We start from the raw sequence: 18,969 nt of genomic DNA on the forward strand, positions 1-18,969 counted from the left end.
TAACTTTTTTAGATGACATCAGGAATGCCATTTAGTGACATCCAGCCAGCTTTTAAAGGCATACTCAGAAGTACAAGAAATAAAATTGGGAATTTAGTACTAGAGTAAGAGTTTTTTTGTAATAAGTATACACACACACACACACACACACACACACACGTATATATCTTATATTTTAAAAGACTTAAAACATTTCCATCATTTAAAATCAAAAGAAAACTTAAAAATTTTTCTTCATTAAAAGTGAAAGTCGTAACTAGACCGTAAGTTTGGCATGGTATAAGATTGTCATTTATAGTTGTAATTTGATTTTTTTAGATTCTATATGCCTTCCTTTAGCAACATCCAAAAAGATGTTAATATAGTTGTTAAAAGACAAAGTGAAATTCTTACCTAATTTTAAAATATTCAGTCTTTTAAAACAAATATGAACTTCATTTAACTCAAGTTGTTGGTTTTGAATTATTTGTCTGATTCAGATATTATACCTTCATGTTATTGAATCATATCCCTTCATGAGTGATAAACAAGAAGAAGTTCACATGTTGGAGAATGAGAAGATGAGCAATTGGGCAAATATTGCAGTTAACAATGAAAAAATTAAGTTATCAATATAATACTCAAAATATTTTCTGTAAGCCATGTATACCAGTGTATGGCTTCAGCTAGCACTGAAATTGCTCATTAAGTTTAATTCCTAGTTGAGGGAGGGGGACAAATTTAATTTAATGAACTTTTTTCCCTCCTTTACATGTTTCAGTATATGCTGCGAATATATAAACTGAATGTCACAGAATTTTTTTTAACCTTCTACAGGTGGAGATTTTCATTTTACCTTTATGTATTTACCTACGGAGTGAGATTCCTGAAAAAGGTAGGATCTCTCAAAATATTTTACATAATTCTTATATAAGTGTATGTCTGTATCTCAGTTTTTTTTAACATATGACTGTAATAATATTTTAGATCATCATAACAGGTTTCCTAAGAATTATTTGTGCATTTTCATTTGACTTACAAAAATATTTTGGATGTTGCTAGGTCCCATATTCACTCCAGTGCGTTATTCATTACTTTTCAGGCATTAGGAAGCTTATAAAATCCATCTGATGTTTTGAAAGAAGTTAGAGTTTCTACATCACACAATTTGAAAACATGAATTGTTGCAGCATGTATTACCACTGAACTCTTCACCAGTAGAAATAACTATATATAATATAGTATGTACGTTATATATACTATATAATTATTATATAGTATGTATTATAATATATATAATTGTATATAATATATACAATTATATATACAATATATACATTGTATATATACAATAATATATACAATATAGTATATATTACAATATATACTATATAATAATATATTATATAATTATATGATATAGTATAAATGTTATAATATGTAATATAATTATAATTATATATTATGATATATCATAATTATATGATATAATATATATTATATGATATATTATAATATATAATCTCTCTCTCTCTCTCTCTCTCTCTCTCTCGCATAGTTACTAACAGGGCAGCACTAACTGCTGGTGAAAAATTTCATTTCTTTCATAGATTGTTTCCCCTGCTATTGATTTTACTATAATCCTGCATGAACTGAGGGACCGAAATCTGTGAAAGTAATGCCTTGTGGCTGCTATAGTCTTTTTCCAGGTTATTTCAATTCTTACTGGAACTACTGTCGGGTTAGACTCGTTAAATAAAACCCTGTGAAGACCTATCTTCTCATAGTCGTACACATGTTAACAATAGTGGTTTGGCATAACGTGGGGAATTATTTTTAAAAGTTCTCTATAGTATTAGCCTCCAAAGTGATATCAGTGTTATCTTTATTTATTACAGAATTTTTGTTAAAATTGGGAATGCACCAAATGTCATGCCTTATTAATCTTGTAAATATTGACATGGAAATTTTAAATACATTTAAAAAAAAGATTTTAAAATCTGGGTTATCAAATATTGTCTGCCTGCGGTGAATTCTATTATAAACAGTGGTTGTTTCCCATTATCATATTTTTTTAGAGGATTGTTTTTTACTTGTAGTCTTCTCCTTTGGTAATTGCACTTATTTTCACTTAATAAGACCATATGGCCCAGAGGCCATTTGAATTTATTTAAAAGGATGAGTTTTACTCTGTGGGGTTTCTGTGTATGAAGAAATTCTCAACTGGAGTAAATTAACATGGTTTAAACGGCTTATTTTGGAATTCTGTTCTAGTTTTCAGATTTACTTATCTAGAAAAAATAGAATGGCTGTAGAGCTTTTGTGCTTATAACTTTACTACCTTGGAAGAGGAAATGGCTTTGGATGGAATTTCAGCTGATGTGGAGGAGGTGTGCTTCATGGGAAGGTCAAGTTGTTAACTAAGGTCAAGATTCAGAATTCATGCCTGGTTCTGTTGGTGAGGGGCTTTGTTGGTGAGAAAGGAAAGAGAGTATGAGCACGTTTTTGCCCTTTACTTTTAGGCCTGCTGGATATAGCCTCTTTAGCTCTCATATGGCAATGTGGTTATCTGTCATCAGAACAGGAAACACTTTGACACTTCGCTCTGGTTCACTCTGTCCCTAAACAAACAGAATGGAATGAGAATAATTTTTATCCACCAGTCCTCAGTGAGTCTGCACAAGGCAGTAAGAGGAACTGTCAGTAGATTGTTACCTTGGAAATTATTTTTTCTTAAACTAGATCAGTTTTATGCCAATTTCCTTTCAACTGCCTCTGGTTATAACAAATGCTTTTTTTTTTTTTTTTTTTTTTTTTTTTTTTTTTTTTTAAAGTAAAAAGGAAGGGAAAGAACTAGACATTGTTCTTCTTGTTGAATTAATTTGTGTGGGAATTTCTTTCTTTAATTCCATCCAAGCAGCACTCAATTATCGATGAGCTGTGTGGTTTAGTCTTAATCATAATGTGAAGTAGAAATGCATACATAGAATTCATCTGACTGAAATAGCTTTGGAGGACTTCATAAGCCATCTTGTCCAACCCTCTCATTTCACAGCTGAGGAAGCAGAAATCCAGAAGAAGGTAGGTAGCATTCAGAAGGTCACACAGTTTATTAAAGGCTGAACCTGACAAGAAACACATGCTCCTCCTTCTTATTCCAGAGCTCTCTCCGGTTGGTGAGCCCGCCCTAACCGCCCTGACCTCAGCATGATTTCCAAGTGACTTCCTTCTTTGGGTAGCAGACTTGACCTAGCCGAATCATTTTTGCTTATTTATAGAACTTTAAATACTTCTTTTAATGCACGTTTTAAAAATATTTGTATTAATTTTCTTGGAATGGACAATATATTTGCCCATCTAAACTGAGAGAAAAAAATTAGGGATGCAGCATCAGAAATAATCAAAACACGGTAATTCAAATTTGTATAATGCCTTAAATTTTAGAAAATAAGCACATAGTTCTATCCATACAGCATAAATTTGTCTTTGTGTTCAGATTCTTCCAAAAAGTACAGTAGGAAAATTCTCATAATACCAGCATAGTGGATCCATTTTAAGAGGTGAGAGGCTACTTACTTCTAGAACCAAAAATGTGAATTATTACATGTGCTGTTAGAAAAATCCCTGATAGCTTGCACTGATCGATTTTCTTCTGTCTTTAGGTCAGATGAGCCTGTTGTGTCTCATTTTCTACGGTGGTTTAGTAAGCACCCATTCTACCCTAAAAAAGTAGGGAAGTAGATACTACAGAACAACCTTACAGACATGTTAGTGAACTATTCAGTAAAGTTACTGCTGTGTTGGTAGGAAATACTTAAGCAGTTGAAAGTAAGCCTGACTTAATATAGTCTGCTTCTATAATTGCTGTATATAAGAGAGTCTGCTCATAATTATAACTGGCAAAGTCAAATACTTTTGTTAAGGAAGACCTAGAAATACTTAAGGTGTTCTGAAGTCCTAGCAGACAATGTACACATACAAATTAACACATTTTCCTAGGTTCTATTTTTTCTTATAAACTACATGTCTGACCATGTGGAGTTTTTTTTGTTTGTTTGTTTGTTTGAGATGGAGTCTCACTCTGCTGCCCAGGCTGGAGTGCAGTGATACGATCTTGGCCCACTGCAACCTCCCCTTCGTGGGTTCAAGCGATTCTTGTGCCTCAACCTCCCAAGTAGCTGGAATTACATGTGTGTGCCACCATGACAGGCTAATTTTTGTATTTTTAGTAGAGATGGGGTTTCACCATGTTGGCCAGGCTGGTCTCGAACTCCTGACCTCAGGTGATCCGCCTGCCTCAGCCTCCCAGAGTGCTGGGATTATAGGTGTGAGCCACTGCGCCCAACCCATGTGGTACATTTTGTACACTATTCATTTTGCACACATGCATGTATGTAAAAGAAAAGTTACTCAAGATATACCTAAGTCTAATTTCAATATCAGTCAGGGGTCCATTGGAGATAGAAACCACAGAAGTTAATTTTAGGAGTGACTGTAATATAAAGAATCATTAACATAAAGAATCATTAACCAGAGGGAACCATCAAGACTGTGTTACTCAAAGTAAATTGGTCTGCTGTTTACTGCCAGTCTGCAGTGAGATAAGAAGCTTGCACCTGAATGTAAAGCAGCTCCTCCTGATTTTTGAAAAAGTCTCTCAATGAAGAAAAGTTAGCTGAAAACAGTGTGCTTAGTGATCTAGTTAATTTACCTCTGGTGTAAGCTCCTTATGTTGTTGTGGACCTGTAACAGACATTTCAAGGACTGGCCCTCACCCATTAGCGCCGCATTGAGATATAGTGAAGGTAGTAATAGCAGGAATGCACTGCCATTGTGAGGACAAGGGGATTCCAGAACATAGAGGCTCAAAGGAAGAGCCATGGAGCCAGAGAAGACTTCTAACAAGGGGACACTGACCAGCTGGTGTCCCTGAGGGAACAGGATGGGCTTGACTCTGAGAATATGGAAAAACTACAAACTGGAACCAGCTGCTGCCACTAGAATGAACTGCCACTGCTGGAGTGAAGACACACTTCTGAGTGGGTGGAGAGGCAGGGGACGCATGTGATGACAAGAACTAGAAGCAAAACAGAAAGGAGCAAGTCCCATCTTCCTCTTGCAGCCTTCCAGCCTTCCTCAAGTGCTTCTAAGAAGCTAAACTTGGCGAGGCACCAACTCCTTAAAGCCAATAGAAGTGTGGCTTGCACAGTCTCCGCTCTGAGACCGGCAGCAGTATCTCAATAACTAGCCCAATTGTCTCATATTGCTGCATTCTGAAATGTACTCTGATAAATCTTATTATAACTTACTTTATTACATTTTTAAAACATGAAGGTTGCCCCCGTTACATTGACTTCACGACTAACTGCTGAGTGAAAACTTGCGGTTGAGAGTGCCCCGTCAGACTGAGTCCTTTGCCCACTCCCTTAGACTTTCTGAATCCAACCTGAACTAAGGTGCAGCCTTTCATTGTTCATGCGGTGTTCTCGAATTCAACACACAAAGCCACGAAGTGTTCCCCTGGTTTCATATTTTGAGACGTTCTCTTTTGCTTATTGCTTAGTTTGGAATCTTTCTGACATGGAAACAAGATTGTAATTGTTTTGCCTATTTTGAGACTGAAAATAGAATTTGTCTAGCCATTAGAATATGAGTCCGTTTAAGATTTTGTTCTTTGTGTCATTTAAAAAATCTTAAAATTGCTTGGACTATGTTGCTGTTTAAGGAGGCTTTAAATTTGGTTTTAGGCCGGGCGCGGTGGCTCAAGCCTGTAATCCCAGCACTTTGGGAGGCCGAGACGGGCGGATCACGAGGTCAGGAGATCGAGACCATCCTGGCTAACACGGTGAAACTCCGTCTCTACTAAAAAATACAAAAAACTAGCCGGGCGAAGTGGCGGGCACCTGTGGTCCCAGCTACTCGGGAGGCTGAGGCCGGAGAATGGCGTGAACCCGGGAGGCGGAGCTTGCAGTGAGCTGAGATCCGGCCACCGCACTCCAGCCTGGGCGACAGAGCCAGACTCAGTCTCAAAAAAAAAAAAAAAAAAAAATTTGGTTTTAATGAAAATGACCCCCATAAAATACTTCTATAAGAAGTGCACATGATATATAATACTAACATTGGGAAGGGACCCTAAAGATCACCTATCCCAAGTTTCCTATTTCAGAAAACAAAAACCAATTTCAGAAAGATGAATTGACTCGCCTGAAGCCAAACCGGAAGCCTGTTTTGCTGTCTTTAGACTGTCTAGGTTAAAAACAATAACAACAACAACTTAGATAAGTTTTAAAAAGCTAGCCGTTTAACTTTTTTTAGTAAATTTACCTTACTAATGAAAGCTAAAAGTCACATCAGTATAGAATGATAAATTGGAAGTCAAGATTGAGATTTCAGTCTTGACCCTGCTCATTATATTTAATGGAACCTTTGCTCTCTGAAACCTCGTTTCTCTCATCTGTAAGATGGGAAAAGAGAGGTGGTCTCTGCTGGGAATTATTTGTGTAAGTCCATTGTCATCCCTTCACCTGAAAAACACTGTACTGTTGCTGCCTCCTACTTGGTAAGACCCGTTGTCCTGGCTATGCTTTGATGCTTGCAAATAGGTAAACATCTGCAACAAAAACAATCTGGAATAACCAAAGGAAATTCTTCAGTGCTGCTTGCTGCTTGTTGCATTTTCCTTTCCCTCTTCTACCTACATCTACCCTCTTGCATATGTTCTGATTCTCCTCATCCCTTTCATTTACCCTACCTCATTTTCCTTCTGTGTTGGCTTGTGGCTGGCATTCTGTCTGAGGAGGGCATTCCAAGGCCAGTGAGAAACCAAGGATAATGTGACTGTGAGGCCCTGCAGAGGCAGTCAGAACGCCTGGGTTTGTTATTGAATTCTGCCATTAATCAGCTTTATGACCTTTACGCAAGCCTCTTAATCTCTCTTGGATTTAATTGCTTCATCTCTAAAATCAGTAATGTAGACTATCCTGACTAACAGCTTTCAGCTCATATCCCATAATTGAGTAAAGAATTTGAAGTTGCTGATAAGTATGGTGAGCAGGTTCCACCTCCTTGAAGGCGGCATGATGGTGCATAATAATCTTAAATATCTTCCCATATTTTGACCTGGCAATCCAACTCCGATTAACTTATCCTTAAGAAAAAATTGCCGGGCACGGTGGCTCACGCCTGTAATCCCAGCACTTTGGGAGGCCGAGACAGGTAGATCACAAGGTCAGGAGTTCAAGACCAGCCTGGCCAACATGGTGAAACCCTGTCTCTACTAAAAATACAAAAAAAAAAAAATTAGCCTGGTGTGGTGGCACATGCCTGTAGTCCCAGCTACTTAGGAGGCTGAGGCAGGAGACTTGCTTGAGCCCAGTAGGTGGAGGTTGCAGTGAGCTGAGATCGTGCCACTGCACTCCAGCCTGGGGCAACAGAGTGAGACTCCATCTGAAAAAAAAAAGAGAGAAAAAATTACACAGGAATACAAAATATGGATGTGTGAATGTGGGAAGTTGCTTATTACAACTTGGGATAACGTGGAGGTGATGGATATTCACTAAATGTATATGAATATATACACATATATAAAATAGCAAATCTAAAGCTTAGCTTAATGTCTCATATTAGAAGAATATTTTAATTAAATTATCAAAGTGACAAAATGGCATGCAATCTTTTTTTTTTTTTTTTTTTTTTTTTGAGACGGAGTCTCACTCTGTTGCCCAGGCTGGAGTGCGGTGGCCAGATCTCGGCTCACTGCAGGCTCTGCCTCCCAGGTTTACGCCATTCTCCTGCCTCAGCCTCCCGAGTAGCTGGGACTACAGGCGCCTGCCACCTCGCCCGGCTAGTTTTTTTTTTTTGTATTTTTTTAGTAGAGACGGGCTTTCACCGTGTTAGCCAGGATGGTCTCCATCTCCTGACCTCATGATCCGCCCGTCTCGGCCTCCCAAAGTGCTGGGATTACAGGCTTGAGCCACTGCGCATGCAATCTTTTTAAGAAAAACTATAAAGAAACTATTCTTAAAATGTGTAGTAGAATGTTACATGAAAGTAACTATCTCATGTATATGTTTTACTGTGGCAGTCATGTAGTGGATAAATCACAACAGTAGGTAAAAATGAAGACTCCTTTTAGAGGTAGAAATTTGGAGAGTTTTTTTCAATATATCTTTAATACTTTATTTTCTATTAAATAAAATTAACTCTGAAATGTAGGAATTGGAATGGAAGAGACTATGCGTAGGATTAGGTATACCTGGGTCATAAAAGAATATGAGGTTGTGAATTTTAAAGAGGAGGAAATAAAAATTAAAAGTTGAATTCCATTTAAATGGTGAAGAAATAGAGATGTTTGGTCCAAAACAAAAAAAAAATTCAGCTGTTTGTGTTTGCCTAGTTCTCATTGTTTTGCTTTATTTATCTACTACTTTCAGCTGAACTCATACTAGCAAAGCTGAGAATCTGCGGTTGCTGCATTCTTGCTAGTTTGGATCTCATCAGAAATCATCTCCTAATTTTCAGACTCGGTATAGAAATTCCTTTTTACACAAGTTGATATCATTCCACAGAACAATTTTTTCTCTCCTTCTATGTTATGAATTTATTTTCTACAATGTAACTAGCAGACCATCTATATACTATTCATATTAAGAAACTGGTTGGACTAAGAAAAATGTTTGAGGTGATGAATATCCCAGGTACCCCGATTTGAACATTACACATTGTATACAGATATCCAAAAAAAAAAACAAAAACCACACATTACCCCCAAAATAAGTACAACTACTATATATGAACTAAAATATATAAACAAAAATTCACTTCAGGGATTTTTTTAAAAGCTAGTTTGACCAACTTCGTATTTTGACGTTTCGGGAAATATACTTTCCCGAAATTGTCCACTGCCTAGGATGAATTAAAAACTTTTTCAGATGATAAAGGTATTTCATCAGCACTGAGATTATAGCTTATAGCTTCTTGTTTAATGGTATGCAGTACTTTGATTTTGGTTTTATAAAATTTTCTGTAAAGAGCATTGAGAAGCCTTTCTTCATGTTGTCTCTGCATTGTGTTCAGGCTGTGTCTTGATATAATGGCGTTTCAGACTGGCAGCTTTCTTCAGGCTGTGAGATATACAGACTTTAGAACTTAATACAGCTGAAATATAGATTTTTGGGGGAGGTTTTGGGGATTCCTTGAACTCCAAGAGCAAATGGTGGCTGCTGCCTTCTGAGTACTTGCTCTTCTGGAATTATACAAGTGTTTCTGGATTTGGTGTTTTATAAAACCATACATCTTATTATTTCAGCTCACTTGATAACATAGCAACTTTATAGAAACTTTAGAAATAAAAAAAAAGAGCACATGTCAAAGTCTACCAACACTCACTTAAATATGATTTTCATTATTAGACAGTCCCCTAAAGGCATAGACTTCTACTCAAAAGTTTAGAGTTGAACTTGACTATGGAAAACATTGGTCTAATTTATATGCTATGACAAAACTAGCTTTACAGGCTTCCTTTGGCCGGAGGCAGTGCCTGAGAAGGGAATTGCATTAGTATTCATCTCCTGTTTCTACCATGGGAAATAGAAAACTAGTAACTCCCAGAAGATTCAGGTAATTTGATATGAAGTATCGATCCATGTATCAAAATCTGTACCGGCACATTCACTCTGCATTAGCTAAAAGAAAGAAAAATCATTTACTGAATTCAGCAAGGAAAGCATTACTCAAGTGTGTTTTTTATAAAATCTGAGAGCTAATGGCGTTCACATACAATGATCACCATAATAGAACATTTTCCTCATCAACAACAATAATGAAACAAACCAGATGTTCTTTGCTTAAGAACAGCTTTCTGGGAGAAGTAATGAGATGTTCTTCTGCTTGTGAAACCGATGTTCTTTCTCAGCAGGGAAGGGCCTCATCTTGTCTGGGTGTGTTTGGGACGGGGGTGGGTTGCTTAGGACAAGTACTTGATGTGGAGCAGAGCAGCAGGAATTCCGATTGGACCAGCTCATGCTCTGATTATAGCTCTGTGTGTGGTTCCAGGGGAACTCTAGTTCAGGGAGTATCTGGTACTGGGTCTGCTGTCAGGTGGGACAAATGGCTTAGTGTTTGTGCTTTCTTTTGTTTATGTTTGCCTCTCTTCTCATTTATTAATGCACATGAGAATAGGCCTGCCTGACAGGGGCCATTGCTGTCATTGCTTAGGATTTATTAATCAAAAATCTGGTGATACTAGACATCTTGGGATGACTATTCCAAAGCACAGAGAAGATGACCATTTTGTGCCCAAGAAATGTAGGCTTCCACAAGGAAGTGAAGAGTGAAAAGGATAAAATAACTTTTTCCCTGATAGAAATTAATCTATATTGATAGAGGTGGTTTTACCTGAGTGGGGGTAGGGGGGCCCAAGAGCACCTGCTAGAGTGAGTGCTGGCAATGTTCTCGATATGGATAGTGATGTCAGTATTTACATATCTAGACATGCATCAAGTTTCTGTGCCCTTAGGACCGTGTACTTTACCTTGACAACTTAATAGCTTCTGTTAATCCTACAGCTGCCGGACAAAGCAGTCCCTGCATGTTGCTGAGTGGAAATGTGGGCATAAAGCATTCAAGTAGAAGAAGCTGGGATTTAAAGGGTGTTCCATTCATGGCTACTTTCAAAGAGCTTCTGTTCATACTGGTGGGAGATACTGATCTCTGTTCATTTGTTCATTCTTTCTTTAAGTATCTGTTGAGCACCCATCCTATGACAGCAGTGATTGTGGGCACCATGGATGAAACGGTCTGAGACACTCACCTTGTGGTGCCAAGGCTATTATTACTCTTCTTTTCCCTGGTGTCATCAGTAACATGGGAGCCTAATTCAATTTAGCTGACATTTATTAAGCATCTATGCACAAGGCATGGTGTCAGATGCAGGAAGGTATGGCTCCTGCCTTCAGGGATTTTGTAATCTAGCAGAGAAGTTAAGCTTTGTCTAAAAATACTTATACAATATGAGGCTTTTTGATAAGTGGAATGTTGCATTAAGGAGATGGGACTTTTTAGCCAAAGAAGGCTTAGTTTTCCTGCTTGTCCTCATTGTAAAAGATACCTGGTGTTTGTGTGGAAAGGGCTTCCTCACTTTCCTTCTCCCTGACCTTAATCTATAGTCTCTCATCTTATTAACTCATTCTCTACCACTAACCCATGTCTCCTCTGTATTCTCTTCCCATCGTCCTCCATATACCCAGAGTGGTGACTGAGGGGAGTTGGAAACTAAAGATGATGGTAGAGAGTCATTTCAGAGCTTTCCTCCATCCCTCGGCCCAATCCAGGCATAGATTGCTGTAAAATTACATCCTTAATCCTGGCCGGAAGAGCTTAACCACCAGATGTTGATGTCACTATTCCTTCATTACCATTTAACGCTTTCACAGGCGACATGCTTGCTCAGACCACTTGTCCTTCCCCAGCCGCCCCATTTCACCCTTCTCTGCACCATTTGCCTTGCTTTCAAATACCAGATGAGTATTACTGTGCTGGAAATGTCATTTTCTTTTAGACACGTCTTTCATTGTAATCAGTTTAACTGATTTGTTCTTGAGATTTCTTCCCTGGCTTCCCATAGAAACTGCACTGAACAAAGTCTCCAGCTTTTCCTCTGGACATTAGCAACTTTGACAAAGGCAAATGAAGCATAAAACTGTCACCTAGTCTTTAGACTTTCCACTGCCCCACACATTCCAGTCCCAGGCAAATGGATGCATGGCTTCCTCAGGGTTTGCTTATGTACATAGAATGACCATCCTCACCTTTACCTAAAACCTACCAGCCCAGGTTCTTTGTGGATCCCCTCACCATTGAACACCTATAATGTTAAGCCCTTTAAAGCTCTAGCGTATAGGTTGGAAGGTTGTATTGCATATATGTAAAGCACCTTGTTTCATCCCTGAGCCACAAGAGGTGTTCATTCATAAATTCGTAAATAGGAATTATCATTATTATACAATATCATTCAGTACTTAAGTTTGAAGTATCATGTCTGAGTGCTTTCATCTCAAATTTATTTCCATCCAGTTTTGTAAGCTGCTCGCAGCAGGGCCTCATACCCCACATGAATCTCCTATAGCGCTTGATATCCAGCCAGGTAGATGGTTCATAGAAACTTGAGTAACAAAATTTTTTTAAAATGCCACTTTGCTATTTTGTAATAATTTTGTTAAAAATTTTTTGGGGAAAAGAACTTTAATGACTAAAATGAAGTATGCTGTAGTAATTAGGTGAGAATTCTCATTAACTCTTGTTCTTGTTACCCTATTTCCCATTAGTAATGTATGTGGAATTAGCAGTAAAAATGATCAACCGTAGGCCAGGGCAGTGGCACACACCTATAATCCCAGGACTTTGGGAGGCCGAGGTAGGCATATCACTTGAGCCCAGGAATTCGAGACCAACCTGGGCAATGTGACAAAACCCCGTCTCTACAAAAAAATATAAAAATTAGCCAGGCATTGTGGCTGAGGCGAGCAGGTCTGTTGAGCCCAGGAGATTGAGGCAGCAGTGAGCACTAATCGTGCCACTACACTCCAGCCTGGGAGACAGAATGAGACCCTGTCTCAAAAACACAAAAAAGATCTACCCTTAGAATGTTAGTTCTGAATAGTTGGTCGGTTGGCAGTTTTCCAGTAGTTTTGTCTTATGTTTAAAGGAGAGTGTGTGTGTACACACACACATGCATGTGTGATCTGGTTAGTGACGCTGTGGTGGCTGATAGCCAGGGTCCCACCACTAAGAAGTGACTGAAGGATGCTTCATGATGTCTCCATTACTACAGTTTTAACAGAGTAATCAGGGAGCATCAAACTGACTCTTGGGTCCTCAAAATGGAAGATCAGGTATTCTTGCCTCTCCCTGGCACAGTACAAGGTTTCCTGGTAGTCTAATGAAAGTTGCAGAATGGAATATAACCATTTTAGCATTTCACTTGCCCTCTCTTTCCAGAGTACAGGAAAGGCCCATATTGCTTAGGAGCACTAATTGATAATATTCTAGGAATTGTGCCTATAATGACTTGCATACTGAGGACACTTAGTAACCACAGCATAAGTAAACATACTCTGTTTCCACAACTAATAGCCTTGTTGTGAATTGTCAGGATCTCTTTTGTGGATGAATGTTCTTCTCCGTAGCAGACCCTTGATTAGGGGGTTAAGAGTAAATGATGTGGTATCATAACATAGTTTCTTAATAGGATGCATGTTGTTCAGTATTGGCAGAAGAGTTATATTTTGGCACTAGCTATTTGATCCGAATGGGCAGAGGTAGTAACTATACCGCATTGTTCTGCCCACGTGTGTGTATGTGCACGCATCACTGCTATCAGAAGCATGAAGCAAGAACTAGCTCTGTTTACTTTGTTCCTAATCACAGCCCCTTCCATCCTCACCTCAATTTTTACTTAAGCTAGTACTTGAAGCTGTAAAGAAATTGAATAAGTGATACTTTGCTAATTAGTTTGATTTCATGTGAATTATTTAAAAAACTGTAAAAACAAAATTACCAAATGCTATGGGATACAACTTGAGTGAGGCCCTATAGACCTAATTTATAATATTTTCTGTTGTTGTTGGGTGGGGCTAGGCAGGAAATGATTCACCACTTACCTTTTCTTATTAGCCAGTTGTTTGACTTTAGAGAATGGACTCCTCTAGTTGATTTCTATGTAGTACAAGAAGTATTGATAGCATGATGTTTTGTCAAAGACTAGCAAGATTCTGATTAATGAATGCTACCACCAAAAATGCACCATTCTATGCATCATTTATTATAACTACTGTAGCCCTTTAGATGGGAGTGTAGAAACTAAAAATAGAGTTTAGGTCTTGATACCAGTTGATCGTTATTGTCATCTCCCTCAGGAGGGGGAATTCCTTGCCTTGCCTTTTTTGGCTCACAGTGGCTGCCTGTATTCCTTGGCTCATGGCAGCTTCTTCCATCTTCAAAATCCATCACTATAATCTCTGCTTCTGTCATCAGATCGCCTTCTCTTTTGTAGTCAAACCTCCCTCTGTCTCCTTTCTATACACCAGGATAATTTCTTCATCTCGAGGTCCATAATCACATCTGCAGTTTCTTTTGCCGTATAAGGTGACATTCACAAGTTCCAGGATTTAAGATGTGGATCTCTTTGGGTGCCATTATTCAGCCTATCATACCATGCCGGTTCCCTACTGGTGTCTCCTGAACTCTGAGAAGGCATTCACTAGTATATCCAGAGGGAAATGCCATTTTGTGAAGAACTGATATAGCATAAAAATCTTTCTGTGGAAAGGTCACATATTCTTTATCCTTAAACAGCTTACAGGCTAATAGAAGATATGACTTGCTTGCAAGTATTTTAAAATGACATCAGGCAGCACATGATAAGTAGTATAGTGATAATGAAAACAGATGTCTAGGATTACAGAAGGGGAGGGAGGATTTCAGATAGGGTGCTCAGGGAAGTCTGAACTGAGCATGTGACAGTGAGGATGAAGGAAGCTTCCGCTCAGGAAGATGAAGAAAGGAGGTGAAGGGGAAGAATAGAGAGTGGTAAGTCTGGAATGTGGGAAGGGTTGTGTTTGGGGATGGGGAAGAGAGGAGGCAGCAGGTATGAGAACGATGAGAGATAGAAGAACAAAGGTTGGGTCAAGCATTCACCTTCTGTTTATTAGTGAAAGCATAAAGAAGTGACAGATGATTGAGCTGGAGAAAGGAAAGTTGGTCACGGTGTGCAGAATGAATTAAAACTCACAAAGACTGGAGGCAAGGAGACCTGTGTTAGCCACTGCAGCAGTCGTGTTCCTTGTTTTCCTTGGCATTGGTCCACATGCAGGGAAACAGCCTTTTGGGTATCACTTGCGGATTTTGTTAGGCATACCCAAGAAAACTCAACTGACAGCCAATTTCAGGCAAGTAAACCATTTCCTGCTTGTTAGGAAGACTTACCAGGCACTGAAGAGGTAAGACTGAACTTAGAAAGAAGAGATAAGCAGAATGTTCTCAACATATTAAAAGTAACTTCTAGGCTGGGCACGGTGACTCATGCCTGTAATCCTAGCACTTTGGGAGGCCGAGACGGGCGGATCACGAAGTTAGGAGTTCAAGACCAGCCTGACCACCATGGTGAAACCCCGTCTCTACTAAAAATACAAAAATTAGCCAGGCATGGTGGTGCACACTTGTAATCCCAGCTACTCAGGAGGCTGAGGCAGGAGAATTGTTTGAACCCGGGGGTGGAGGTTGCAGTGAGCCGAGATCATACCACTGCACTCCAGCCTGGGTGACAGAGCGAGACTGCATCTCAAAAAAAAAAAAAAAAAAAAATGTATATATGTGTGTGTGTATATATATATAGAGAGAGTAACTTCTAAAAGGGGAGAAAAGACAGAGGGAGTTTCTTTAAAGATTTATTCTGTTCTCCCCCCATCCCACCTTACCCAAGAGAATGATTACTCACTAACTGGCAAAACTGTGGGGTTTTTGTGATTTCCTTTTTCCACAGAGATGAGAAAGCACTTTTTCATTTAGAGTCTCTAACTTAGCAAGAGAGGGGCGAAAAAAGGTACATCCATATTTCAGTGAAGATAATGAATATAATTTTTTGAGTTTGTTTTTGGAGAAGGGGAAAAAACCCTGTTCCTTATTTTGCCTTTTTAAAAAAGTTATGCTTAGTATAAAATACAAATAATTTTATTTTAAAAAATCTTTTAACTTGTATTTTAGGTTCGGGGGTACATGTGAAGTTTTGTTACATAGGTAAACTCATATCACAGGGATTTGTTTTACAGATTATTTCATCACCCAGGTATTAAGCCCAGAACCCAATAGTTATCTTTTCTGCTCCTCTCCCTCCTCCGACCCTCCTCCTTCAAGAAGGCCCCAGTGTCTGTTGTTTCCTTCCTTGTGTTCATAAGTTGTCATCACTTAGCTTCCACTTGTAAGTGAGAAGATGTGGTATTTGGTTTTCTGTTTCTGTGTTAGTTTGCTAAAGATAATGGTATCCAGGTCCATCCATGTTCACACAAAAGACATGCCCTTATTCTTTTTTCTGGCTGCATTATATTCCATGGTGTGTACAAACCACATTTTCTTTATCCAGTCTGTCATTGATGGCCATTTTGGTTGGTTCCACGTCTTTGCTATTGTGAATAGTGCTGCAATGAACATTCACATGCATGTGTCTTTATGGTGGAATGATTTATGTTCCCCTGGTTATATACCCAGTAATGGGATTGCTGGGCTAAGTGGTAGTTCTTCTTCTAGCTCTTTGAGGAATTGCCATACTGCTTTCCACAATGGTTTAACTAATTTGCACTCCCATCAACAGTGTGTAAGTGTTCCCTTTTCTCTGAAATTCTGCCAACATCTGTTACTTGTTGACTTTTTAATAATAGCTATTCTGATGGGCGTGAGATGGTACCTCATCATGGTTTTTATTTGCATTTCTCTAACCATCAGCAATATTGAGCTTTTTTTCATACGCTTTTTGGCCACATGTATGTCTTCTTTTGAAAGGTGTCTGTTGATTTCCTTTGCCCACTTTTTAATGGGGTTGCTTTTCTCTTGTAAATTTGTTTAGTTCCTTATAAATCCTGCATATTAGACCTTTGTCAGATGCATAGTTTGCACATATTTTCTCCCGTTCTATAGGTTGTTTACTCTGCTAATATTTTCTTTTGCTGTGCAGAAGCTCTTAAGTTAGTTAGATCCCACTTGCCAAGTTTGGCTTTTGTTGCAACTGCTTTTGGTATCTTTGTCATGAAATCTTTGTGTGTTCCTGTGTCCAGGATGGTATCATCTATGTTGTTTTCCAGGGTTTTTATAGTTTTGTGTTTTACATTTAAGTCTTTAATCTATCTTGAGTTGATTTTTGTATATGGTGTAAGGAAGGGGTCCAGCTTCAGGCTTCTCTGCATATGGCTAGCCAGTTATCCCAGCACCATTTATTGAATAGGGAATCTTTTCCCCATTGCTTATTTTTGTCAAAGATCAGATGGTTGTAGGTGTGTGGCCTTATTTCCGGGCTCTCTATTCTGTTCCACTGGTCTATGTGCCTGTTTTTGTACCAGTGCCATGATATTTTGGTTACTGTAGCCTTGTAGTATAGTTTGAAATCAGGTAACATGATGTCTCCTGCTTTGTTCTTTTTGCTTAGGACTGCCTTGGCTATTCAGGCTCTTTTTTAGTTCCATATGAATTTTAAAATAGCTTTTTCTAGTTCTGTGAAGAATGTCATTGGTAGTTTGATAGGAATGGTATTGAATCGGTAAATTGATTTGGGCAGTGCAACTATTTTAATTATATTGATTCTTCCTATCCATGAGCATAGGGTGTTTTGTTATTTGTTTGTGTCTTTGCTGACTTCTTTGAGCAGTGTTTTCTAGTTATCATTGTAGAGATCTTTTACCTTCCTGGTTAACTGTATTCCTCGGTATTTTATTCTTTTTATAGCAGTTGTGAATAGTATTGCCTTTTTGATTTGGCTCTTGGCTTGACTGTTGTTGGTGTATAGGAATACTAGTGATTTTTGTCATTGATTTTGTATTGTGAAACTTTGCTGAAGTTATCAGCTGAAAGAGCTTTTGGGCCAAGCTTTTGGGTTTTCTAGATGCAGAATCATGTTGTCTGCAAACAGAGATACTTTGATGTCCTCTCTTCCTATTTGGATGCCTTTTATTTCTTTGTCTGATTGCTCTTGCTAGGAATTCTAATACTGTGTTGAATAGGAGTGGTGAGAGAGATCCTTGTCTTGTGCCAGTTTTCAAGGGGAATGCTTCCAGCTTTTGCCCATTCAGTATAATGTTGGCTGTGGGTTTGTCATAGATGGCTCTTATTATTTTTAGATATGTTCCTTCAACACCTAGTTTACTGAGAATTTTTAACATGAAGGGTGTTGAATATTATCAGAAGCCTTTTCTGCTTCTATTTACATAATCATGTTGCTTTTGTCTTTAGTTCTGTTTATGTGATGGATGACATTTATTGATTTGGGTATGTTGAACCAACTTTGCATCCCTGGCATGAAGTCTACTTGATCATGATGGATTAGCGTTTTGAGGTGCTGCTGGATTTGATTTGCAAGTATTTTGTTAAGGATTTTGTGTTGATGTTTATAAAGAATATTGGCCTGAAGTTTTCTTTTGTTGTTGTGTCTCTGCCAGGTTTTGGTATCAGGGTGATTTCAGGCCTCATAGAATGACTTGGGGAAGAGTTTCTCCTCCTCATTTTTTGGAATGGTTTCTGTAGGAATGGTACCAACTCTTCTTTGTAATCTGGTAGAATTCGGCTGTGAATCCATCAGGTCCTGGGCTTTTTGTTGTTGTTGGTAGGCTATTTAATACTGATTCCACTTCAGAGCTCATTATTGGTCTGTTCAGGAAATGAGTTTCTTTCTAGTTCAGTCTTAGAGGGTGTATGTGTCCAGGAATTTATCCATATCTTCTCGGTTTTCTAGTTTGTGTGCATAGAGGTGTTCCTAGTAGTTTCTGATGGTTATTTTTATTTCTGCGGGTGTCAGTGGTAACATCCCCTTTGTCATTTCTAATTGTGTTTATTTGGATTTTCTCTTTTTCTCTCTCTTTTTTTTTGTGGAGGAGGAAGGACAGAGAAGAGGGGGAGAGGGAGAGAGAGAGAGTGAGTGAGAGAGACAGAGAGAGAGAAGAGAGAGAGAGAGAGAGTACAGAGAGAGAGCGAGAGATGTAGGGGCTCTTCTCTTTTTGTTCTTTATTAGTCTAGCTGGTGGCCTGTGTATCTTATGAATTTTTTTCCAAAAAAACAACTCTGGATTTGTTGATCTTTTGAATCATTTTTCATGTCTTGATTTCCTTTAGTTCAGCTCTAATTTTGGTTATCTCTTGTCTTCTGCTACCTTTGGGGTTCATTTGTTCTTGTTCCTTTAATTCTTTCAGTTATGATGTTAGGTTGTTAATTTTAGATCTTTCCAACTTTTTGATG

At 38.5% G+C, this 18,969-nt stretch overlaps 1 protein-coding gene across 4 annotated transcripts in view; it reads left to right on the forward strand.

Moving 5' to 3' along the window:
• Nucleotides 1-18,969, forward strand: part of LOC105483289 (ceramide synthase 6) — a 321,163-nt gene that overhangs the window by 179,649 nt on the left and 122,545 nt on the right. For all 4 annotated transcript variants that reach the window (XM_011744078.3, XM_011744079.3, XM_071072896.1 and 1 more), the window contains exon 4: nucleotides 817-874. In XM_011744078.3, the coding sequence (XP_011742380.1) occupies nucleotides 817-874 (58 nt within the window). The remainder of the gene's footprint in view (nucleotides 1-816; nucleotides 875-18,969) is intronic.

The sequence above is a fragment of the Macaca nemestrina genome, chromosome 11 (genome assembly GCF_043159975.1).
Source record: "Macaca nemestrina isolate mMacNem1 chromosome 11, mMacNem.hap1, whole genome shotgun sequence".
In the NCBI taxonomy this organism is placed as follows: domain Eukaryota; kingdom Metazoa; phylum Chordata; class Mammalia; order Primates; family Cercopithecidae; genus Macaca; species Macaca nemestrina.